We start from the raw sequence: 22,796 nt of genomic DNA on the forward strand, positions 1-22,796 counted from the left end.
GTCAGGGGCTTACCCTTCCTCTGACAGGCTACATAAGGAGGAATGAGGCAAGTCAGGTTCACCTGGGACTAATGAACTCACTGAGGAACTGGGAGGCAGTTAATTAAACAGGGAAGTATCTGCAGATGATAAAAGGAAGCTACTCCCAGTGGGGGTTGAAGGTTAGAGAACAGAAGCCTCTAGGGGAAAGGAATAGCTCCAAGAAAAAGAAAGCCCACAAGTGGAGGGCTTCTCAGGGGGAGCTGGTGAGGGTGTTCACTAGGGAGGGAAACTGAGGAAGAATGCTTCTAAATGAGAGAGGGTCTGACAGGGAGGAGCCATGAGTACTAAATCTCAATGGAACCTAACCCTATGGAGGGACTTCACCAGGTAGCAGCAGAAGCTCTGGAGCAGAGGAATTATAGGCTGTTCCAAGGAAGGTTTGTCATGGTCTGACTTCTGTGGGGACTGGACCCAAGAGGAGAGATGCTTCCTCAGCTGATCATAAGAGGCCCTGGTTCCAGAAAAGGATTCTGGGTCAAGAGGCCCTCTTGACCAAGGGGCCTGGAGATACTTTGGGTTGATGGACCGAAGTTAACTAACATCCTTCCTCCCTAGCTAGAGATTCTGGGGTGGAGGCCTATTTACATAATGTTCCATCTTTGGGTTTAATAAGCTAGATGCCTGAAGGGGCATCATTCAATAGGCATAAGTCTCCTTGGGCTTATTGAATGCCCATTGGGGAAACTGAGGCAGTGATGTAATTGTGACTGCTGAGCTGGGCCTGACAGGGACTCCAGGACTGAGGCCCCCCTTCACAAGCTGCCTGGCTTTTCAAACAGTAGAGTCCTGTGAGATATAAAGATGCAACACACAGAAGGACCACTAGAATAACCCCAACTTGCCCTCAAACAAAAGCCAGGCAAGAGAAATGAGCTGTGCACCACTTTCTAAAGATCTACCAAATTCCTTGTTTGACCGGTTGAGCAAGTGAATTCTTTAGGTGAGACTGGGCCTTTCTTATGGCCTGGCCTGCCCCCAGGAAAAACATTTTGGTACTGGGCTTGGGATTTTCAAAGGCGTCTAAGCTATTCTATGCTAGGGTTGGTTGACAATTTTCTATCAAGACTGTCTTTGTTCTCAGAAAAGGGTGTTTCCAGCTAAACAGAAGGGTTGTTTTTTATCAAGTGTCTGCTGCAGAAAACTTGACTTGTTTTTAATCAAAATACTGATATACTCTCAAAATATTTCGTTTTAGATAAGCCGCCCCATAGGCGTTGTTCTGTTCCGCATTTCTCTGCTGGGCTCCCCCGTGGACTACATCTCCCATCATGCACTGCCTCCCCTCTCTGAGATGGGAGACTATAGTGCATCATAGGAGCTATAGTCCAACCGAGGAGCATAGCTATAGAGGAGAATGCAAGCAGGAGGCACCCGAACTACAACTCCCATGAGGCAGCCTGGCAGAAGTTCCAAATCAAATCAAACCATTTCAATTTTTGGCTAAAATATTTCAACTTTTTGTCAAAGTGTATTAAAAAAAAAAAAGTGTGTGGGGGGGGCAGGATTCCAACTAGCTCTATTAAGAACCCCATTCAATAGGGGTTGAGGCCAGATTGTTAAGAGCTCTGTTCTCCTTATGCACTGAAATAAGAACCAGGCTTTCGAGAGAGATCTGTACCCGCAGGCTGAGCTCTCTGAGAATAAGAGAGCTTCTCCAAATGGCTGTGGGGGAGGCACTACTGGTGGGAATGCTTAGTGGCACTCCTACTCCTGGTGTTCTCTCTTTTCACGAATGTTCTTGTGAATGAAACTCGCTCACAGGATGGGGCTGGTTTTGCCAAGCTCTTGTCAAACCCTTGAACTGCAATCCTAAGGCAAAGAGGAAGCTAATGGGGTTGTGCTGAAGAACTGGTAAAATAGGCCAGTAGCTAATACTACCTATGTCTGCTTTCTAGACAGTGGTTCTGGATGGGGCACTGTGTAATTCCCCAGTTGGGATTGACCCTTATCCAGTCCCAATCAAGACAAGGGATCATATGGGTTGGCTGGGGGAAAACATCCAGAAGTTATGGGTGACGAGCAATATCCATTTCCTCCATACAAGGAGTTTGTCTACCTTGTGTGAGGAAGGTGAAAATCTAGGGCAGTGGTTCTCAGACTGTGGGTCAGGACCCCAAAGTGGGTCCCGACCCCCTTTGAATGGGGGTACCAGGGCTGGCTTAGACTGGGGCCTAGGGCCAAAGCCCAAGGGCTTCAGCCCTGGGTGGTAGGACTCAGGTTGCAGGCCCCCTGCATGGGGCTGAAGCCCCTGAGAGTCTGCTTTGGCCCCCCCCCATCCAGGGAAGTGGGGCTTGGGCGGACTCAGGCTTCAGTCCCCCCTCCTGGGGTCATGAAGTAATTTTGTTGTCAGAAGGGGATCACGATGCAATGAAGTTTGAGAACCCTGATCTAGGGGGGTGACTGGATGTAGGCAGGTTCTAGATCAGTGATCACCAATGCAGCGATCACGATCGATTGGTCGATCCTGGGGACTCTCCCAGTCGACTGCGATCTCCGGTCGCGGCGGCACTGGAAGGTGCCTGCAGGGCCCCGGGGTCTCTGTGTGCTGCTCCTGCCTGCAAGCACCGCCCCCACAGCTCACGTTGGCCAGGAAAGGGGAATTGTGGCCAATGGGAGATTTGAGGGTGGTGCCTGCAGAGAGGGGCAGTGTGCAGAGCCACATGCCCCCCAGCCCTCCCACTAGCTGCAGGGGTGCGTTGACCCCTTCCGGGAGCAGTGTGGGGCCTCGATAGGCAGGGAGCCTGCCTTAGCCTCGCTGCGCTGCCAGTCGAGGTAAGTGCTGCCTGGCGGGAGGCTGTACCCCAGCCCTGAGCCCCTCCCAGAGCCAGCACCCCATGTCCTCTCCTGCACCCCAAGCCCCTGCGCCAGCTCTGAGCCTCCTCCCAGAGCCAGCACCCCATACCCCCTCCTGCACCCTGAACCCCATCCTGCACCTGAACCCTCTGTCCTAACCCTGACTCCCCTCCAGGAGCCGGCACCCCATACCCCCTCCTGCACCCTGAACCCCCTCCTGCACTCCAACACTCTGCCCCAGCCCGGAGCCCCCTTCTGCACCCAACACCCACCCAGAGCTTGCATCCCTCACCCCCTCCTGCGCTCCAACCCCCTGCCCCAGGCTCAGCCCAGAGCCCCCTCCCACACTGCAAACCCCTCGGCCCCAGCCCAGAGCCTGCACCCCCTCCCAAACCCCTGCCCCAGCCCGTTGAAAGGGAGTGAGGGTGGGGGAGAGCAAGCAATGGAGAGGGGGGGCATGGAGTGAGCGGGGGGGGGGGGCTTTGGGAAGGGGAAGGGCCCTGGGGAAGGGGTGGGGTAGATCCTGGGTTACCCTGAAATTCAAAAAATGATCTTGGGCACCAAAAGGTTGGAGACCACTGGTCTAGGTGAAGTAGCAGCAGCTGCAGAGCAGAGTCCTCTTCTGCCCATCTTTAGTTGGTTTGGAAGCTGCCACCTTTCTGTTCAGAAGTGACCTCACATAAGCGATCTGCTTCTTTGCCACTGCCAGACAGGATCACTGCAATATGCTCTATACAGGGCCACGTCCAGGAACCACTCAGCTAAGCGAGGGCTGAAGGCGCAGCTACCATGTTTAGCAGCATGTCTCCCCGGGAGCATGTGGAACCTGTGCTCTGTATCCTGCCCGGGCTTCTCCTTCATTTCTGGGTGCAAATTGAAGATCTGAGGCGTGATTCTCCATCACACTGCATTGTGGGTTGCTAATTACACCAGTCTAGTGGAATGCAAATGTAAAATGCTGCCAGATCAGAATGCCTTAGGCCTGCTTTAGATATTGCTTTTGTGCTTATTTTGGTTAGAATTGTGTTTTTTGTGGGTTTTTTTTTCTGCCAAAATAGTTATACCAGTAAAAATCCTAGTGGGGAGATAGCTATGCCACTATAAAGGTCCCGTACACTGGTAAAGCTTATTCATTATGGGAAAGAGCTATACTGCTATAAGGCACTGTTATACCAGTATGACTGTCAGGGGTGGGTTGCACTATGCTATACTGGGGTAGTTAAAATGATACAACTTTTGTGTTGAGACAAGGCTTTAGAGTTGTGAGTCCTCTGCCCCGCAGTACCATCCTGCTAATGTGGGACAAGGAAGATGTTAATCTCTCCATTGGATTGGTTTTATTTCTCCTCCACCACTTCTTGCCATGCTGAAATCAAAAGAACCGAGGCATCTTTCGGTTTGAAGTATGAAGATCAGGTCAAAGGGAGTGGGGAGGAGATTTGGTGGGAGAAAGGTGTGCAGCCTGGAAAGGCAGTGAAGTTTGGGAGCTATCGAAATCATCCCTGGCACGTATCCCCTTTGAAGCCCTGAAAGGGCATAGGAATGGCTGCTCTTCAATGGATGCTGTCTCATCCCACTAATAATGCTTGGCACTTCAAGGTCTAGTGCTTTTCAGCAATAGATCTCAAATTGCTTGCAAAGGAGGGTGAGTTATCCCCATTTTATAGACGGACAAGCAGAGTCATGGAGAGGTTAAATGACTCACCCATGGTTACACAGTAAGTGGCAGCCAGGTCTCCTGACTTGGAAATCCAATGTCCTGTCCAATAGACCATGCTGCCTACCATGTAAGAATCTCCAGGTAAGCTGAACTTCTAATAGGTTAGTTAGTCGAGCTGCTCTTGTTAAAATACAAATTGCCACGGCTACATTAACACACACGTAAAATACACTTTCCCCGAGTGAAGACAAGGCCAAAAGGGGTTAATTCGGAAAGGTCGGGACTCAGCTCCTACTGGGAAATCAGTGCCAGAAGGAGCTGCTGCTGCTCTGGTTGCCTCTCGGAGTGCACCTGGGCTTACGCTGCAGAACTGTCAGCACTCCCACATGCAATTATTAACGCCCCTATTGGTGGCCCTTTGCAACTCCTGGGTTCCAACCAGTCCAGGTTTCTGGGTCTTTGTTCCCATCCTGGGAAGGTTGTTTTTTTTTCCCTTTGAGTCTGTCCTTTAAATTAACCCTATGACATCTTTATCCCTCTTGTTCCTCCAAGCCACTTCAGGAACTGGAGGAAGAGCAAAGTGTTTCAGATGTCTTAGAGCCAGCTTCTATACCACCTACCTCACCTCTCTCCATTCACCTTCCCTGCCAATTGCACACAGCTTCTGTCTGCTGTGGCCTGACCAGCACAGCTACTAATCCATCACCTCTTTTGGTCTACCTGCCTGCTAGGCCTGATCCCCTCCCTATTTGCTCCTCTAATTCCCCAAATCCCATCCCTTCCCTATTGCTAGTGTCTCTTTACCAGTGGGCCCAGATCCTAGCCCCCTACTTCTTCCCTGAGACCCTTTCTAGAGTAGGAAATTGGACATCTTTCAATCATTGCTTTTTTGGTTGCCATCCTGGTGTACTCACGGTGCTGCTCGCTACGGGATGAAGGCCCAAGACCAGTTATGTCATCGGTCTTCAAAGCAGAGTTTTTCCCAGACTCTCACCTGAGTTTTTGTCCTAGCCATCCTACTGTCCTAAGACTGGGTTCAGCTAAATTAATTTATATTTAATTATTATTACAGTATTTGCACTGTAAAAAAATAGTATTTTTCAATTCACCTAATACAAGTACTGTAATGCAATCTCTTTATCACGAAAGTTGAACTTACAAATGTACAATTATGTACAAAAAACCCTTCATTCAAAAATTAAAATGTAAAACTTTAGAGCCTACAAGGCCACTCAGTCCTACTTCTTGTTCAGCCAATTGCGAAGAGAAACAAATTTTATGTTTACGGGAGATAATGCTGGCCACTTCTTAATTACAATGTCACCTGAAAGTGAGAGCAGGCATTTGCATAGCACTGTTGTAGCCAGTGTCGCAAGATATTTGCATGCCAGATGTGCTAAAGATTCATTTGTCCCTTGATGCTTCAACCACCATTCCAGAGGACATGCGTCCATGCTGATGACGGGTTCTGCTCGATAACAATCCAAAGCAGTGCGGACCAATGCATGTTCACTTTCATCATCTGAGTCAGATGCCACCAGCAGAAGGTTGATTTTCTTTTTTGGTGGTTTGGGTTCTGTAGTTTCTGCATCAGTGTGTTGCTCTTTTAAGACTTCTGAAAGCATTCTCGACACCTCGTCCCTCTCAGATTTCGGAAGGCACTTCAGATTCTTAAACCTTGGGTTGAGTGCTGTAGCTATCTTTAGAAATTTCACATTGGTATCTTCTTTGCATTTTGTCAAATTTGCAGTGAAAGTGTTCTTAAAACGAACATGTGCTGGGTCATCATCCGAGACTGCTAGAACATGAAATATATCGCAGAATGTGGGTAAAACAGAATAGGAGACATACAATTCTCCCCCAAGGAGTTCAGTCACAAATTTAATTAACGCATTTTTTTAACTAACATCATCGGCATGGAAGCAGGTCTTCTGGAACAATGACTGAAGCATGAAGAGGCATATGAATCTTTAGCACATCTGGCATGTAAATATCTTGCGATGCCATCTACAATAGTGCCATGTGAACGCCTGTTTTTGCTTTCAGGTAACATTGTAATTAAGAAGTGGGCAGCGTTATCTCCCATAAATGTAAACGAACTTGTTTCTCTTAGCAATTGGCTGAACAAGAAGTAGGACTGAGTGGACTTGTAGGCTCTAAAGTTTTACATTGTCTTGTTTTTGAGTGCAGTTACGTAACAAAACCCTGAATTTGTAAGGTGCACTTTCATGATAAAGAGATTGCACTACAGTATTTGTATGAGATGAATTGAAAAATACTGTCTTTTGTTTATCATTTTTACAGTGCAAATATTTGTAATAAAAATAATATAAAGTGAGCACTGTACAGTTGTATTCTGTGTTGTAACTGAAATAGATATATTTGAAAATGTAGAAAACATCCAAAAATATTTAATAAATTTCAATTGATATTCTATTAACAGTGTAATTAATTGCAATTGATTTTCTTTAGTTGATCATGTGAATTAACTGTGGTTAATTGACAGTCCTAATGTTTAATTCCTGGAGACTCCAGCACAATCCTGGAGGGTTGGCAACCCTAGAACTCCAGCATATAGCCGTAACTCTTCATACCTACCGCGTATGTATGTCATGCAAGAATATTAATGATCAGTGAGTTATGTTTTAAATGATACCTCACAATGCATAGTTTGTACCAAGATTATTACAATAGAATGTAGTGTGTGAATACAGGGGTGCTTAGGATCACCTGGTCATGCAGTAAAACCTTTTATCCAGGTTCAAAGGTGCTTTAAACCCAGGTTAGCTGGCCCAGCTGGAGGGTGGGTGAGTTAGAGTCCAGACTTGGCTTTAACTCAAGTGGGAAACAAACCTCCCACTTTGCAGTGAGCATGCAGGCTAAAGCACTTGAGTTCTGATAGGCCTCCTTGCCTTCCCACAATTGCCCTGAGGCCATATTGTCCTGTCCTTCCACCTACGCCCTCCTTCTGCACCAGAAGTCACCTATCCGTTTATATCCACCAGCTTGGTATTTAAAATCCACGTTCCATGCAGCCTGCTACATTTCTACAAGCACTTGCACAGAGCCGTTGTCTGGAAACTCCTTCCACTGTGCTGCCGGCTGACGCGAAGGCTCTGGTGCACCTCAGATGGGAGGTCAGTAAGCCTCACTATTTGGGGAGATAGATCTGAAATCGGGGTAAATATCTGTGATGAGTGCTCTGAGCCTGATAGGCAATTATCTCAAATTACTCTCAAGTCTTAATGGCCCAGACAATCCACAAGCAAGGGTCTAACCAGGTGACCCCAATGCAGACATATAGGCACCTAATGCACATAGCAAGCTGCTCCGGTCTGCTCAAGCGGCTATCTTCTTGGGGATGCTCTCTTCTCCCTCTGACAGACTACTTTTGCTGCAGCATAGCCTGGCCCTGCCTCAGCTCCTGCTCAAGTCATGGCCAGTTGCCCGGTTGTCTTCACAGTATCTATAACTAAGGATCCGGGTCAGTCACCGAGGTAGTGGATTCCATGACTGCAATGGACCTCTGTGATTTATTTGTCCAGCAGTCCCTGGGGCTGGAGCAGGAGCAGCGGTGGGGCTGGAGCAATGGCTGGTGGTCCACCCCTGGCGGGGCTCTGAATGTTAGTCCTCTCCTAATAGGGGATATTAGTAAAAGTCAAGGACAGGTCACGGACATCTGTGAATTTTTGTTTATTGCCTGTGACATTTACTAAAAATGCCCATGACAAAATCTTAACTTTTATTTATATCTGAATGGGTCTTTCTATCTGCTTTTAATGTGTTCTTCTCTAGGGGCTATACCTCCAGAAGGGGTCTCGCCTCAGAGCAGACCTACTGGACAGCTGAAATTCAATAGACCCACGGCATCTTACCCCTCCTGCCCCCACGCAACTCTCCTTCTTCCATTCTTTCTATGCTGGGCAACAATATAAAAGCTACAGCCTGGCCTCCCTGCCTCCTGCTGGGATCTTTTTAGATGTGAGGTGCCGCTGCAATAGACATAACTAGAAAGTGACATGCTTTTGATGCTTCTGTAGGCTGAGTTCGCCCAGGGACTCTTTGCATTCTGCCAGTCCCCATGTGCCACTCCCCCAACCTCCTCTATTTCAGGGGCTTCTTGAAACCCCCCCCCCCCCAAAAACAAAACAAAAACGTTCTTGTTTGTTTTCTTTCTGTCTGGGAGCGAAGGCATTGCCTCCTTCTGGTTTTCTGATGACTACCCCCCCCAATCAATTGAGATCTGCCCACTGATGCCTAGAACGTTCCTTAAAATGCGGGAATTGATCAGACGTGGCCTTCAAAAGTTATTGCGTTACATCCAAACCGAGAAATGCCACCGAGCCATGTGCAGAACCTTGCTTCGCTTGGCCCATAATAATCTGACACGCGTAACAGGCTGGAGGGGGTGCTCACTGCTCTCAAAGCACTTGCTGCCGCAGGAAGTGCTACCCGGGAGTCCGTCAACGGCGCTGTGCCCTCTAACTCAGTCCCGAGCACAGTGTTAAGGGACGCTGTGTTGCTGGAGGTTGTGTCTTTCAGATTAGATATAAAACTAAAGTTCTGACCATGTGGGGTCACTATTATCGGTTATTTATAGTCCTGTAACCATAAAGTTCCATGAGGTCCCATTTATTTCTATGGTTCCGTGATGATGATTTATAAACCTAAAAGAGGTTAAAGGGGACCTGCAAAAGACTTAATTTTTTTTTTTAATTATTCCTCCTTGATTTTTGCTTTAGAGATACCAAGAATGTGGAGTCTGGTCAGAGAAGTTCTTAGGGGTTGTGTGATGTCCCACACCTTAAAGGAAGGGCTGAGGTGGGGATGTCCTGTGTTTGTGCAGTTCTTAGCCAAATGGGATCATTGGTCTCTGACTGGAGCTCCTAGTGGCTACAATAATACAATTAATAATAAGAGAAATGAACTTTTAACAAAGACATTCTCTCTCCCAGGCATTCATTAGGAGTTAACAGGTGCTGAGAGAGGGTGGGTTTTTTTGGTTTGTTCTCTCAAGTGTTCAACTTTCCCTTTCTTGTGACCTCATAATTTCACTAGTTCTCTGGTCACCACAGAACAGTGATGCTCAGGCTCCCAAGCAGCAAGAGGCTGTTTGAGGTGTCTCCTGCGGCTCTATGCAGCATATATTAAAACACTGTGATTTAATTATTAACCAGTCCAAGTTATTAACCAATCAGGATGCTTTTACTATGTTATTAACCAATTGTAGTTGATAAAATAATACTTGGTCAGTCATTTTGGTATTGGTATGAGAAACGATGTCTGGGTCGGGCTGGCCTGGGGCTCAGGGTGGCTGGGTCGGGCGGGCTGGTCCTTGGGGCAGTTTGGCTGGGGCTCCTCTGGCTGCGGTGGGGTGGGGGAGCCTAGGGCTCTGACAGTCGAGGGGGGTGGAAGTGTTGGGGCGGGGGGGGGCTAGCCTCCCCAAAGGGCAGGTTCGTGAACTACCTATGACTGAGATCTGAGCCTCACTACTACAGAGTCATCGAGGGTAGCTCAAACCTGAATTTCTGAGGCAACAAACAAGCAGATCTCTTTTCGTTTTCATAAAATCCTCTCAAGCCTCCTTTCTGCATCATGAAGAAGCAAGAGTGCACAACTCCTTTTTTTATTTTATTTTATTTTTTTTTGCGGGTTACTGTTAACATCTGCTGTGTTGTACGCTAGACAAGTTTTTATAACAAATTGGGCTCCTTCCCGATTACAGGCGCTATATAGATCACAAGATTGTTTCATTAGTTGAGGAAGCTGGGTGGAAGAATGGGATCTATAGCACTGCCCAGATCTAAAGAAAAGCCCCCTTAAAATAGCTCGTTTTGGGTCATATCTCCGTGATAGGTAATAACAACACCTAGTTCTCATAAGATGCTTTTCATCAGTAGATCTCAAACCGCTTTGCAAAGGAGGTACAGTAGAACCTCAGAGTTACAAACACCAGGGTTACGAACTGACCAGTCAGCCACACACTTCTTTTGGAACTGGCAGTATGCAATCAGGCAGCAGCAGAGACTGCGCCGCCCAAAAGCAAGTCCAGTACTGCGTTAAACATAAACTACTAAAACAAAAGGGAAGGCAGTGTTTTTCTTCTGCATAGTAAAGTTTCAAAGCTGTGTTAAGTCAATGTTCAGTTGTAAACTTTTGAAAACAACCATAAAGTTTTCTTCAGAGCTCTGAACGTTTCAGAGTTCCAGACAACCTCCATTCCTGACATGTTCGTAACTCTGAGGTTCTATTGTAAGTACCATTTTTACAGATGGGGAAACTGAGCCACAGAGAAGTGAAGGGACTTGCCCATGGTCACCCAGCAGGTTAAGAGCAGAGTTGGAAACAGAACCCGGGTCTATTAAGCCCCAGTCCAGTGCAATCATCACACTGCTTCTCCTAGTGTAATAATGAATAATCTAGGGCTTGCTGGCATACGGACCAAATCATATTTTTAATGAACTAGCTGTTCTTTTTCTAAATCTGGGTGTGTTGACTTCTGCATTTATAAGAACACATGTACAAGAAGGAAGGGAAGCTGAGTCTCTTCCAGTACCAGCAAGGGCTTTGTCAATATAATCTGCAGGTTGATGATGAAGGACTCCTATGCAAACAGAATGCCTGGGTGTGGCAACCTTTCTGCTGTTCTACCCAGAGCATGGTGCACTTGTGTAGCTGTTGCATGTACGTTTTATGTAGGTAACTCTAGAGTGAATGAGGCAAGTGAGCGTGCACTTTTCTGCATTCTTTTAGCTACATCTATAACACCCAGGGGATCCTACGGCACTTTATAGACTTAAACACGTATACAAACTGTGGCCCCAATCCTGCAAATGTATCCAGGCGAACAGACCCTTTAAGAGCCCAGGGGCTCCTTGAGGTGGTCCAACTGCAGGGATCCAATTGCAGGATCTGGGCCTATATTTAAGAAAAAAAAAATTGCTTTCTCCACCGCTGCTATGTGGCAGCACAGAAACACTAGATTTGTAGTTTCGGATAGGAAGTTAATACGAATTTGGTGTCAAATAGAAACTGCAGGAAAACTCGGGGAGCCAAATGTAAGGGCCAGACTGGAATTTTGTCAGGACACTGGGGCTAACACCCTGTGCTTGTGACAAGGACTGTGGGCTCCTCACTGCCACAAATTCCTAGATCCAGTGCACAGGGCTCCTAAATATGCTGCTAAGGCAATTTATTCTGTATTGAATTGGACAGAGGAGCACCAGCTCTGCTTCCTGTATGCTCTGCATGATCATGTACTTAAGGACTCCAGTCAGGGATCAAGAAAAGGAGGACTTGTGGCACCTTAGAGACTAACAAACTTATTTGAGCATAAGCTTTCGTGAGCTACAGCTCTCTAAGGTGCCACAAGTCCTCCTTTTCTTTTTGCGAATACAGACTAACACAGCTGCTACTCTGAAACCAGTCAGGGATCACTACACCATTGTGGTAGGCACTGTGCAAGCACATATTATCCCCGACCCAACGAGTTTACAAGCCAAGTTCTGAGAGGAAAGTTGGGCCTCGGTTCAATCCCCTGTTCTGCCACAGGCTTTCTGGGTGACCTTGGGCAAAGTTTCTCTCTGCCACCTCCATTCCCCATCTCTAAAATGGGGGGAAATAGCATTGAGGAGCGCCACAGAGGCTCCCCTGAGAGCTCAAACTACAGGAATCCGGTGTCATATAAAAACCCAATCTCTCTAGATGGGTTACAAAAGAACACAATGGGTGGGTGAAATAAGCATGTGGAGGATGAGGTAACAAGTATTAGGACAGAGAGTCATGGCTACCTATTGTCAGCTAGCAGAGCATTGTAGGTACCTGGATTTTCCTTGGAAGGTCTCCCTTCCGAGCTTAAACCTCACGGGGCCTGAGACAGGTTAACCTGCTGCCAAGCCTTTGAAGAGATGATTGTTCTAACTGGGAGAGTCAAGATGCCATTGTTAGGGGCATGGGTGTGCTCTTTGCCAAAGGACTCTGGCTGAATGAATGCAATTAGCACATGAATTGTTCAGATAATTTGGACTGGGGAGAAACTCTGCATTAAGTAGCCTCATTCACTGCATCACTTAGCAGTCCATGCCCCTGCTGGACAAGTCTGTAGTGATTCAGTATCACCCAGCTTTGAAGTTTCCCAGGCTGCTTTGTGAGAGCTAAAAGTAAGTTTAATGTTCTATGCTAAGAGCAAATTACTCCTAAAGAGCTGTCAGTGAAGGAGGAGGAGGAATATTTAGCAGGGGGTTACTCAGTGATAGGAAGTAAATTTAAAACATCTTAAATTATTTTATCAGATTTAATAATTTTATTAAGATAATGTTGAAGTAAAAAGAAAACGGTACAGAGTTTAGGCATAGAAGTTTCTGGTTATCAGGGAATAAAGTACAGATTATCAAGGGGTGCGAAATTCGGTTTAGGAGCGGGTGGCGTAAGGAATACATAATCTGCAGTCTCCCCGATTGGGGGTAAAAGTTTAACGGGTCAAAGTACAGACATTGAGCTATGGGGGTATGTTGTCCATATAATGGCTATGTTCAGGTGTGGAGTATAATGAGTGGATACGATGATGAGGATGGATCTACCCTCATTTGGTGGGATTTAATGTTCAGTGAGTTTATGGTTCTAGTTCATATGGTCCAATGGTAAAAGTCTCTCAGTCCCTTTCCCATAGTTGATGCACGATGTCGTACCGGCTCACACCTCCTGGTACTGGCGGTGGCCGGTGATGTGTTCGATGTAGATGTCCCCGGACCATCGGATGGCGTCCGAGACCATGAGGCACCGTATGAGCCGTGCATAGCGTCGACCGATCCCGCAGGTCCGCAGCACACACTCGTTGCAGGGGTCCCAAGTGCCCAGGGCTCCGACGATCAGGGCATCCATCTGCACCTCGTAGCCCTTCGCTCTCAGGGTGTCGGCCAGAGGGGCGTATTTATCCAGCTTCCGAGCTCAGGCTTCTCGGAAGGCTGGGGTCCTGTTCTCGAAGGAGACCGTGATGTCGACGAGGATGATCTTTTTCTGGGCCTCGTCAGTGACTACCACGTCAGGTCGCAACTGGCTGTCAGTGCCGGGGATGGCGCAGTTCACGGCGACCTCCCCCAGGCACGGTGCGATGGCTTTCACCAGGAGGTTCTGGATGGCATTGTGGCGCAGCTGCCAGGCTCTGGAGTGGGGCTTGCAGCTGCGCAGGACGTGGGGCAGGGTCTCGTTGGAGTAGCTGCACTTCCTGCAACGCTTGCCTCGGTTTCCATGGCGGACGGCTCCGTTGAGCGGGACGCAGTTGAGCCGGGCACGGTCGATGAACCGCCAGTCGGCGAAACGGGTGAAGCCGCCCCCGGCGAGGAAGTGCTTGCTGGCGTCCCATTTGCTGGTCAGTTCGAAGGTTTACCTTGGTCCAGTTTACGCTTCAGGGTTTCCATGTACAGCGAGTGGATGGCCGCCTTCAGGGTCCTCTCCAGCATGCCCCTGGTGCTCGGGGTGACGATGGTGTTGTCGTTGGGCCTGATCTGCGGCACCAGGACTCCCAGCTCCTGACGCTCCTCGCACCACTCCCAGCGGCAGCCGATGCGCTTCCCCAGACGACGCGTGGCACTGTGAGTGCGGGACCACAGTGAAGCGATGTTGCCACCATCCCGTCCGAATTCGCCATCCAGGGAACCGCTCAGGAAGCTGGCGGTGTCTTGGTTGGAGGCGGCTCTGCCGATCCGCTTCTTTGTTGCGTCATGGAGGGCGTTTGCTGCGATGCTCCTTACCATGGCGTTACGACACTCCATGCACGGTCAAAGCGTAGGTAGGTAGCCCAAGAGCTAAATTCAGCTCATAGGCCTTACCTTAGTTAGCTGGTGGTAAAAATACATCTTTTCTCCTTGTGTGAATACCCCCCCCCCCCATAGAGTCCTGCAGCGGGACCCAAGGCCACCTGCCTTTATGCTGTAACTTTGCCTGTAGACTACAGTGCTCTATCTCAAGCCATGATGCACTGAGCCACAGATTTCAGAGTAGCAGCCGTGTTAGTCTGTATCCGCAAAAAGAACAGGAGGACTTGTGGCACCTTAGAGACTCACAAATTTATTTGAGCCTAAGCTTTCGTGAGCTACAGCTCACTTCATCGGATGCCACAGAGTCATTTGATGACTTGCGCACAAAGAGCCCGGTTAAAAGGCTCGGAAGGCAAATAAAAAGAACCCCAAATCTATGATTTTTACATAATCTCATTATTTTAAAGCCACTCTCATGATATTTGGTGAACCCAACTCATGGTTTTTGAACATTTGGGGATGGCAATGCTGCCACCAGCAGAGCAGGGAGGATAATCCTGACTCCCAGCCCTATGCTCCGACCATCAGATGATGACACTTCACTTGGGTACGGGGAAAGTGGGGAGGATGCAGAGGGGAGCCAGTGTAAGAGCTGGGTTTAGTATGGAGTTTTGGGGATCAGAACTCCTGTGTTTACACCACTTTGGTTGCACTGGATGGTAGGTGGATCCAGGACAAGATATGGCCACGGCTAATCCTTTAATGCATAATGTTTGTTTGTCTTCTTTCATTGGATCGTTTCAGTGCCATGGTTTGGAGCCCAGAAGCTTCACTCTTGCCATTCAGGGGTTGCTCTAACTATCTTTTCATCAGTCTTTTAGCTGCAAATAGATGGCTTAACCAGTCAGAGTAGAAACATTCTTCCCCCTGGGTAAGCTTGGGGACAGCTGGCAGTCATGCCTGCCTGACCATGCCCTGGTTTGCTTCCTTTAATAAATGCCAGTGACTAATGCAGTTATCTTGTTTGGCTTTGGCAAATGTATTTTTATATTTGATCCAAATATATTTGCAGGAGTAGGAGAAAGCCCTTATTCGCAGGAGGATTGCGGGTGTGTGCAAGTGACCTCGTAAAGGTAACGTTTTTTAGAAACGCCACCAGCCCTTTGATGCGATCAGGTGCATTCTGCAGACAAAAATAACTTCCTGCTCTTGACTCTCTCTAAAAGCCAGAGACAAAAGTCCATCTCAGGCAGGGATTGTCTGGCAGTATCTGGAGAAAAGGGATGAATGCTACAAGAGAAATCTTGCCAATCTTACTCTTCAGTTTAAAAAGACTTGCCACTGAAGACCATACAAATGTGATTATTTTAGACATCTTAGAAAAATGTGTTTAATCCTGTCTCTCTCTTTGCTGATCTTTTTAAATGCATAACTGCTTGCTAGCTTGGATCAACTCTTTCAGGGCATAGATATATATTAAAATGTGATGACTCAGAGGGATTCATAAGAGCATTCAGAGCATTAAATATTTGATCTCCAATTTCAGTGTTGCTCAGTGTGAAGTAAAACGAAGATCTCAGTCTGGTTCCTAATATATAGGTATGTCCACTGCACAAAAGAATACTTGCATAGCTGACGCCTTGGTTCCTTGGTTGGCCGTCTCCGCAGAAACCGGAGATTGAATTAAAAATTGGATCGATCTAGCTACGTCACCCAGGACTGTGAAAAATGTCACATACTGTGCCCCATAAGTAGGTTGACCTAATTCCTGGTGTAGACGTGGCTAGTTTGAGGGAAAGATGATTCTGTCAACCAAGCCATAGGCGCCAATTTTTCAAAGTGCCGGGAGGTGCTCAACCCCCGGCTCTGCCCCAGCCCCACTCCACGCCTTCCCCCAAAGCCCCACACCCTGCCTCTGTAAGTACCATCTGTAAGTACCCCTTCCCTGAGCGCGCTGCGTCCTCACTCCTCCCCCTCCCCCCCCAGCCTCCTTCACACCGTGAAACAGCTCTTCGTGGCGGGCAGGAGGCACGGGGAGGGAGAGGTAGGCACTGATTGGCGGGGCCCACGGGTGGGCAGGAGGCAGTAGGGGCAGGTGCTGACCTGCGGGGCTGGTAGTGGGTGCTAAGCATCTACCATTTTCTCCCTGTGGGTGCTCCATCCCCGGAGCGCCCACGGAGTCAGTGCCTATGAACCTAGCTACCAACTCTCGGAGATGTGGATTAACTACATTGATGGAGGAAGCATCTTTGCTACAGCATTGCAGCTGTCTTGCTCTCAACCTTTCCAGGCAACTGTCCCCCTTTCAGGAGTCTGATTTGTCTTGTACACCCCCAACTTTCACCTCGCTTGAAAACGACTTGCTTACAAAATCAGACCTAAAAATACAAGTGTGTCAGCATGCTATTACTGAAATATTGCTCACTTTCTCATTTTTACCATATTATAAATCGGAATATAAATATTGCACTTACATTTCAGTGTATAGAGCAGTATAAACAACTCATTGTCTGTATGAAATTTTAGCTTGTACTGTCTTCGCTAGTGCTTTTTATGTAGCCTGTTGTAAAACTAGGCAAATATCTAGATGGGTTGATGTATTCCCTGGAAGACCTCTGCGTCCCCGCAGGGGTACATGTACCCTTGGTTGAGAACCACTGGTGTAGATATGCACCTAGTCTACACGTAGTATTTATATGGTGTAGCTATTTCAGTTAGGGGAGTGACTTCTTTTATAGATACAGATAAACTAGTGTGGACATAGCATACTAGCGGATACGTAGTATACCACTGGTATAGTTTTATTCCCCTTCCCATACAGGAATAAGCTATCCTGTTGTTGTTGCATTCACACTAAGGGGTTAAAGCAATACAACTTTTGGGTATAGGCAAGCCCTAAGGTGTCACATTAGGTCAAAGAAACTTTCTGTGTGCTCACGATTTCTCTGTACTGGTGATAAATAGAGTTTGGCCCGGAGGGATGTCAAGCCATCACCTTTTGTTGAGCATTAAATTTCTTTAATTCAAGAGCCAACAGAGCCATTATTCACTCAAAAAGCAACAAGGAGTGACTATTTGTTAAACACTGACAATGGGACAGTCCTTGCCCTGAGGAAATTGGCTTTTAGAGGGTTTGTATTGAGTTGACCCAGAGGGGGCTGTATTTCAATGGTGAGTGAAGTGGTTCTTGTATGTATGTAGCTTGCAAAGTGCTTTGGGATGAAAGGCACAGATGTATATGATTTTTTTTTTTTTTCAAATGTGGTAGGACTTTTCTGGAAAGATTAGACCTGAACTCTGTTGGTTTGTTGTTGAAAACACACACTTGCAACATCTCAAGTCATGCTTTACGGAGGTCAGTATCAATGCCTCATTTTACAGGTGGGGAAACTAATGCACAGTGAGTTTAAGTGACTTGCCCAAGGTCACCCACCAGGCTAGTGGCAGAGCTAGAACCAGACCCCAGGTCTTCTGAGTCCCAGTCCAGTGCTCTATCCATTACATTGCCTCCCCTTATTATGACTCTTTTGATGTAAACACTAAGGCCCAGATCAGCCTGTAAAAACTTACTATACATGTGCTTAACTTTACATCCCATGAATCAAAGAATAATAGAAATGTAGTGCTGGAGCCAGGACCAAGTAAACCTAGAACATACCTGATCGGTGTTTATCTAACCTGTTATTAACAACCTCTAATAACAGGGATTCAACAACCTCCCTTGGAAGCCCATTCCAGTGCTTTACTATCCTTATAGTTAGAAAGTTTTTCCTAATATCTAAACCAAATGTGACTTGCTGCGGATTAAACCCATTACTCCTTGTCCTACCATCAATGGACATGGAGACCAATTGATCACTGTCCTCTTTATAACAGCCCTTAGCATATTTGAAGACTATCAGGTCCCCTCCACCCCTGTCTTTTCTCAAGAATAAACAAGCCTTTCCTGATAGGTCAGATTTTCTAAACCTTTTACCTTTTTGTTGCTCTCCTCTGGATTCTCTCCCATTTATCCATATTTTTCTTAAATTGTGGCACCCAGAACTGAACACAGTAGTCCAGCTGAGGCTTCAGCAGTGCCAAGTAGAGCAGGACCATTACCCCCCCCCCCCATCTTACATATAACAATCCTATTAATATACCCCAGAATATTAGGCTTTTTAGCAGCTGTACCACATTGTTGACTCTCATTCAATTTGTGATCCACTATAACCTCCAGATCCTTTTCAGCAGTACTGCCATCTAGGAACTTATTCTCCATTTTGTAGCGGTGCATTTGATTTTTCATTCCTAAAGGTAGTACTTCGCACTTGTCTTTATTGAATTTCATCTTGTTGATTTAAGATCAACTCTCCAATTTGTCAAGGTCGTTTTGAATTCTAATCCTATCCTCTAAAGTGCTAGCAACCCCTCCCATGTTGATGTCATCCACAGATTTTATAAGTATACTCTCCACTCCATTATCCCAGTTGTTAATGAAAATATTGAATAGTTCCGGACCCAGGACAGACCCATGCAGGACCCCACTAAATATGCCTTCCCAATTTGACAGCAAACTATTGATAAGTAATCTGAGTACAGTCTTTCAACTGGTTTTGCACCCACCTGATAGTAGTAATTTCATCTAAACCACATTTCCCTAGTTTGCTTATGAGAATGTCATGTGGGACTGTGTCAAAATCCTTACTAAAATTAAGATCTATCACAGCTACAGCTTCCCCCCATCTGCTATTTGGCATGATTTGTTCATGACAAATCCATGTGGGCTATTCCTTATAACCCTATTATCTTCTAGGTGCTTACAAACAGTTTAATAATTTGTTCTAGTGTCTTTCCAGGTAACATAAGAACAGCCATAGTGGGTCAGACCAAAGGCCCATCTAGCCCAGTATCTTGTCTTCTGACAGTGGCCAGTGCCAGGTGTCCCAGAGGGAATGAACAGAACAGGTAATCATCAAGTGATCCATCCTGTCACCCATTCCCAGCTTCTGGCAAGCAGGGGCTAGGGGGTACCATCCCTGTCCATCTTGGCTAATAGCCATTGATGGACTTATCCTCCATGATCTTATCTAGGCTGACAGGTTTATAATTTCCAGGGCCTTTTTTGTTGCCATTTTTAAAGACAGGCACTATGTTTCCCTTTTGGCCAGTCACCTGTGACCTCACCCATCCTCTATGAGTTCTTAAAGATAAGGTTTCTTCTGAGATGGTTCTTTAAGTACCTTAGGGTTAATTTCATCAGGCTTTGCTGACTTGAATACATCTTAGGCTTTGTCTACACTAGGCAGCTTTGTTTGTCCATAGGAGAGAGCTCTCCCTCTGACAAAAAAACTTCTACCCCCAATGAGCGGTGGTAGCTTTGTCGGCAGGAGAGCGCTCCTCCTGACAAAGCGCTGTTCACACTGACGTTTTTTGTTGACAAAACTTGTCTTTCGCGGTGGTGTTTTTTTTTAACACCCCTGAACGATAAGACTTTTCTTGTTGCAAAGACTAAGTTACCTAAGACCATGTCTACATGACCACCTATGTGGGCAAAACTGCTGTCGTTCAGGGGTGTGACAAAACACACCCTTGAGTGACGTAAGTTTTGCCAGCATAAGCACTCATGTGCACGGCCCTGTGTCCCAAGGGAGACGCATCCGATGAAGTGAGCTGTAGCTCACGAAAGCTTATGCTCAAATAAATTGGTTAGTCTCTAAGGTGCCACAAGTCCTCCTTTCCTGTGGACATAGTTACACCGCTGCTCGTTGAGCTGGTTTTATGATGTCCACGGGAGAGCTCTCCCCGGTCAGCATAACGGGGCTACACAAGGGCTCTTACAGCGGCATGATCGGTCCAGCTGTAGGCTTGTAAGCCTAGACAGAGCCTGAAATTCCTTTTACCCCCGGTTCTTTCCCTATTTTTGGCTTGTGTTGCGTCCCCCTTGTTGTTGTTAAATAATTAAGGTATCTGGACACAATTTACCATTTTAGGGAAGCCTGCAGCAGAATTGGACCTTGTGGAGGGGGCCTAGTATTAGGAATAGTCCCGCTGCAGTCAAGGGGGGGCGACTTGCAGCCTGCAAAGGCCTTTGCAGGACGGGGGGGGGCCCCAGAACCAGGTACTGCCAACCCTTGCCTAAGTCTCAGATTTTAAAATGAAGTTGTTGGCGCGGTGGGGGGGGCTCTGCACGCAGGAACAGGGACGGGGGGGCCCCTCCGGCAGGGGATCGCGCCCTCTCCTCCAGGGAAAGGCGGGCCGCGGCTGGGCTGCGGTCCGCCGCCTCCCTGCACGGACCCCGCCGGCAAGCGGGAGAGGCGCGTTTCTGCGGGAAGTGCTGACACCACCTCCTGTGCCCGGTACAATCCCAGCCCCCGCCCGCCGCATGCACTGCACGTTTTGGGTGTCCTCTCTCCCCCGCCCGCCCCAGCCCTCCCCCCGCGTCCTTTGCACGTTGGTACCTTCCAGCCCGGCGCTCCCGGGGGAGCCCGTGCACAGGGCTGGGGCAGAGCGGCTGAGCCCCCGCCGCAATCCGGGGCCGGCTCCCGGCGGACTCCCGGCACCGTGTGCCCCCCCCCCAAAAGGGGGCACGGGAAGCAGCTCCCCCCCCGCCCCTCCCCCCAGTGCTGGACGGGGGCATGCAACATAGCTTTGGGGGAGCAGCCTTAGTGCCCCCCCCCGGGGTGGGCTTTTTATTTATTTTTTTTTGCCCCTTCTTGCACCCAGGGAAACTTGCAAAGCGGAGGAGGAATAAAGAGCAAGGCCCACGGCGACCACTCCTGTGAATAAACCAAAGCTGCAAAGCCCCCCCCCCCCCGCCCCCGCCCGCGCCCCCGCGCCACCGTCCTACAGCTCCAAGGGCAACAGCCTCGATTAACTAACCCCCCTCCCCCACTACGAGAGAAAATGGGGGGGTGGGGGGGGGAAGGATCCCCCCAACTTTGTTGATCTATAGTAAAAAAAAAAAAAAGGGGGGGGGGGCAAAAATCACCCTCCACCCCCAAATTTACACCCCCCCCCCCCTTCACGGGGGTTAAAAAAAAAATCAAAATCGAAACACACTGAAAAGCCCCCCCCCATGTAAAGCAGCAACACGGCCGGGGGTGGGGGCTGTCAGCAGGGAGGGCAGCTGAGGACAGGAGGGGGGGGGCTCGCTCGTTCAGTTCCCTCCCCGCCCCCCTCCCCGCGTCTGGCGCGTTGGTCGGGCCCGGCCCCGGCGGCTCATTGTGCTCGCTTCACGCCGGCCCAAGATGGCGGCGGCGCTGGAGAGCCCGGCCAGCCGCTGACTACAATAGAGGGAGGCGAAGGGGAGCGGGCGGCCCCCCCCGTCCTCCTTCCCCAGCAGCGGCCCCCCCCCGGCCCGCACTCTCCGAGCGGCTACTCTAGCATGGTGCGGGGCCGCCGCCGTCTCCTCCTGCTGCCGACATGGGCGAGAGGCTGGAGCTCAGGCTGAAGTCGCCCGTGGGAGCCGAGCCGGCCGTTTACCCCTGGCCGCTGCCCGTCTATGTGAGTATCGGCCCGGCAAGGGGCCCCCCCGCCCGACACCCCCTTCTCCCGCTCAGAGCCCCCCCCCTGCCCTGGACACCCCCTGCCCCTGACCCCCCCCGGCTCCCTGTCATATCCCCCCGGGCAGCTCCCGCTCCCCGTCATATCCCCCCCCCCCCGGACCCTCTCTTCTTGCCAGATCTCCCTCCCCCCCCCCCCACCCCGCCTTGGACCGGTCCCCCCTTTATCGGGTACCTCCCTGCTGCCTGTCAGGTCCCCCTGTTTTGGGCACTGCCCTGTCCCAGAGCTGCCCCCCCCCCCCGCCTCTCTTAAGGCTCCCCTTGTCCGGCACCACCTTCCCCGGACCCCCCGCTTGGGCATCCCCGTTGCCCCCTGCTCTGGGCACTCCCCATTAGGAACCCCCTTCTTCGGGTACCCCCTGAGCCGGCTCTCTCTCGGGCACCCCCTGTCCAGGCCACCGTTGCCCCACAAGTCACCCCTGGTCCTGACACCCTTCAGCCTCTGCCTTTCGCCAGGCACCTTCCCCGGTTTCACTTTCCTGGGTTGTCATCCATGGACTGTCCCGTCTCCCCTCAAAGGCTCCTTGTCCCTGGTAGCTCCGCTCATCTGTCTCCCAAAGAAAACCCTTGTCCTCCTCACCCCATCTAAACGCTCCCTGCCCAAATCACCTCTCCACTCCAGGCAGCCTCTGGTCTCACCAGGCCCAAATACTTGCTACTCCTTCCACAGAATCCCTCTCTTTTTTTTCTATTCCTTCGTCTCGTAATTTCTGCCCCGAACAATCCCCCCCCAAATCCGTTTGGGTGTCTTTCTTCCCCCTCCAAATCTTCAGTCTGTTACTGTTCCCCAGTCATCCTCTTCCATGTTCTGAATATTCATCCTCTCAATGGAAGAAATTCCTGTTTATCCAACCTCTCATTCCCAGTTACTTCCTTGCTGCCTGTCAGTTGCCATCCAGGCACCCCTATCCCCAACAAGCTAACACCTCCCCTGCTTCCAAACCAACCACCTTTCTAGTCTATGGATTTCCCCCTCTGCCCTCAGATAATCCCATTTCCTCT

The 22,796-nt window shown here is 48.9% G+C and overlaps 1 protein-coding gene across 16 annotated transcripts in view; it reads left to right on the forward strand.

The window, feature by feature from the left end:
- Window positions 1–224: 224 nt before the first annotated feature.
- The window catches only part of DOT1L (DOT1 like histone lysine methyltransferase), a 125,934-nt gene continuing 103,362 nt past the window's right edge, over window positions 225–22,796 (forward strand). For 8 of the 16 annotated variants that reach the window (XM_037885595.2, XM_037885598.2, XM_037885594.2 and 5 more), the window contains exon 1: window positions 21,455–21,735. In XM_037885595.2, coding sequence (XP_037741523.1) covers window positions 21,655–21,735 — 81 coding nt within the window. In that variant the 5' untranslated portion in view covers window positions 21,455–21,654. Of the gene's footprint in view, window positions 420–21,422; window positions 21,736–22,796 lie in introns of those variants that run through there. The other 8 variants (XM_037885597.2, XM_043535911.1, XM_043535910.1 and 5 more) reach the window with 3 other exon arrangements.

This window comes from Chelonia mydas, chromosome 25, assembly GCF_015237465.2.
Source record: "Chelonia mydas isolate rCheMyd1 chromosome 25, rCheMyd1.pri.v2, whole genome shotgun sequence".
Lineage (NCBI taxonomy): Eukaryota > Metazoa > Chordata > Testudines > Cheloniidae > Chelonia > Chelonia mydas.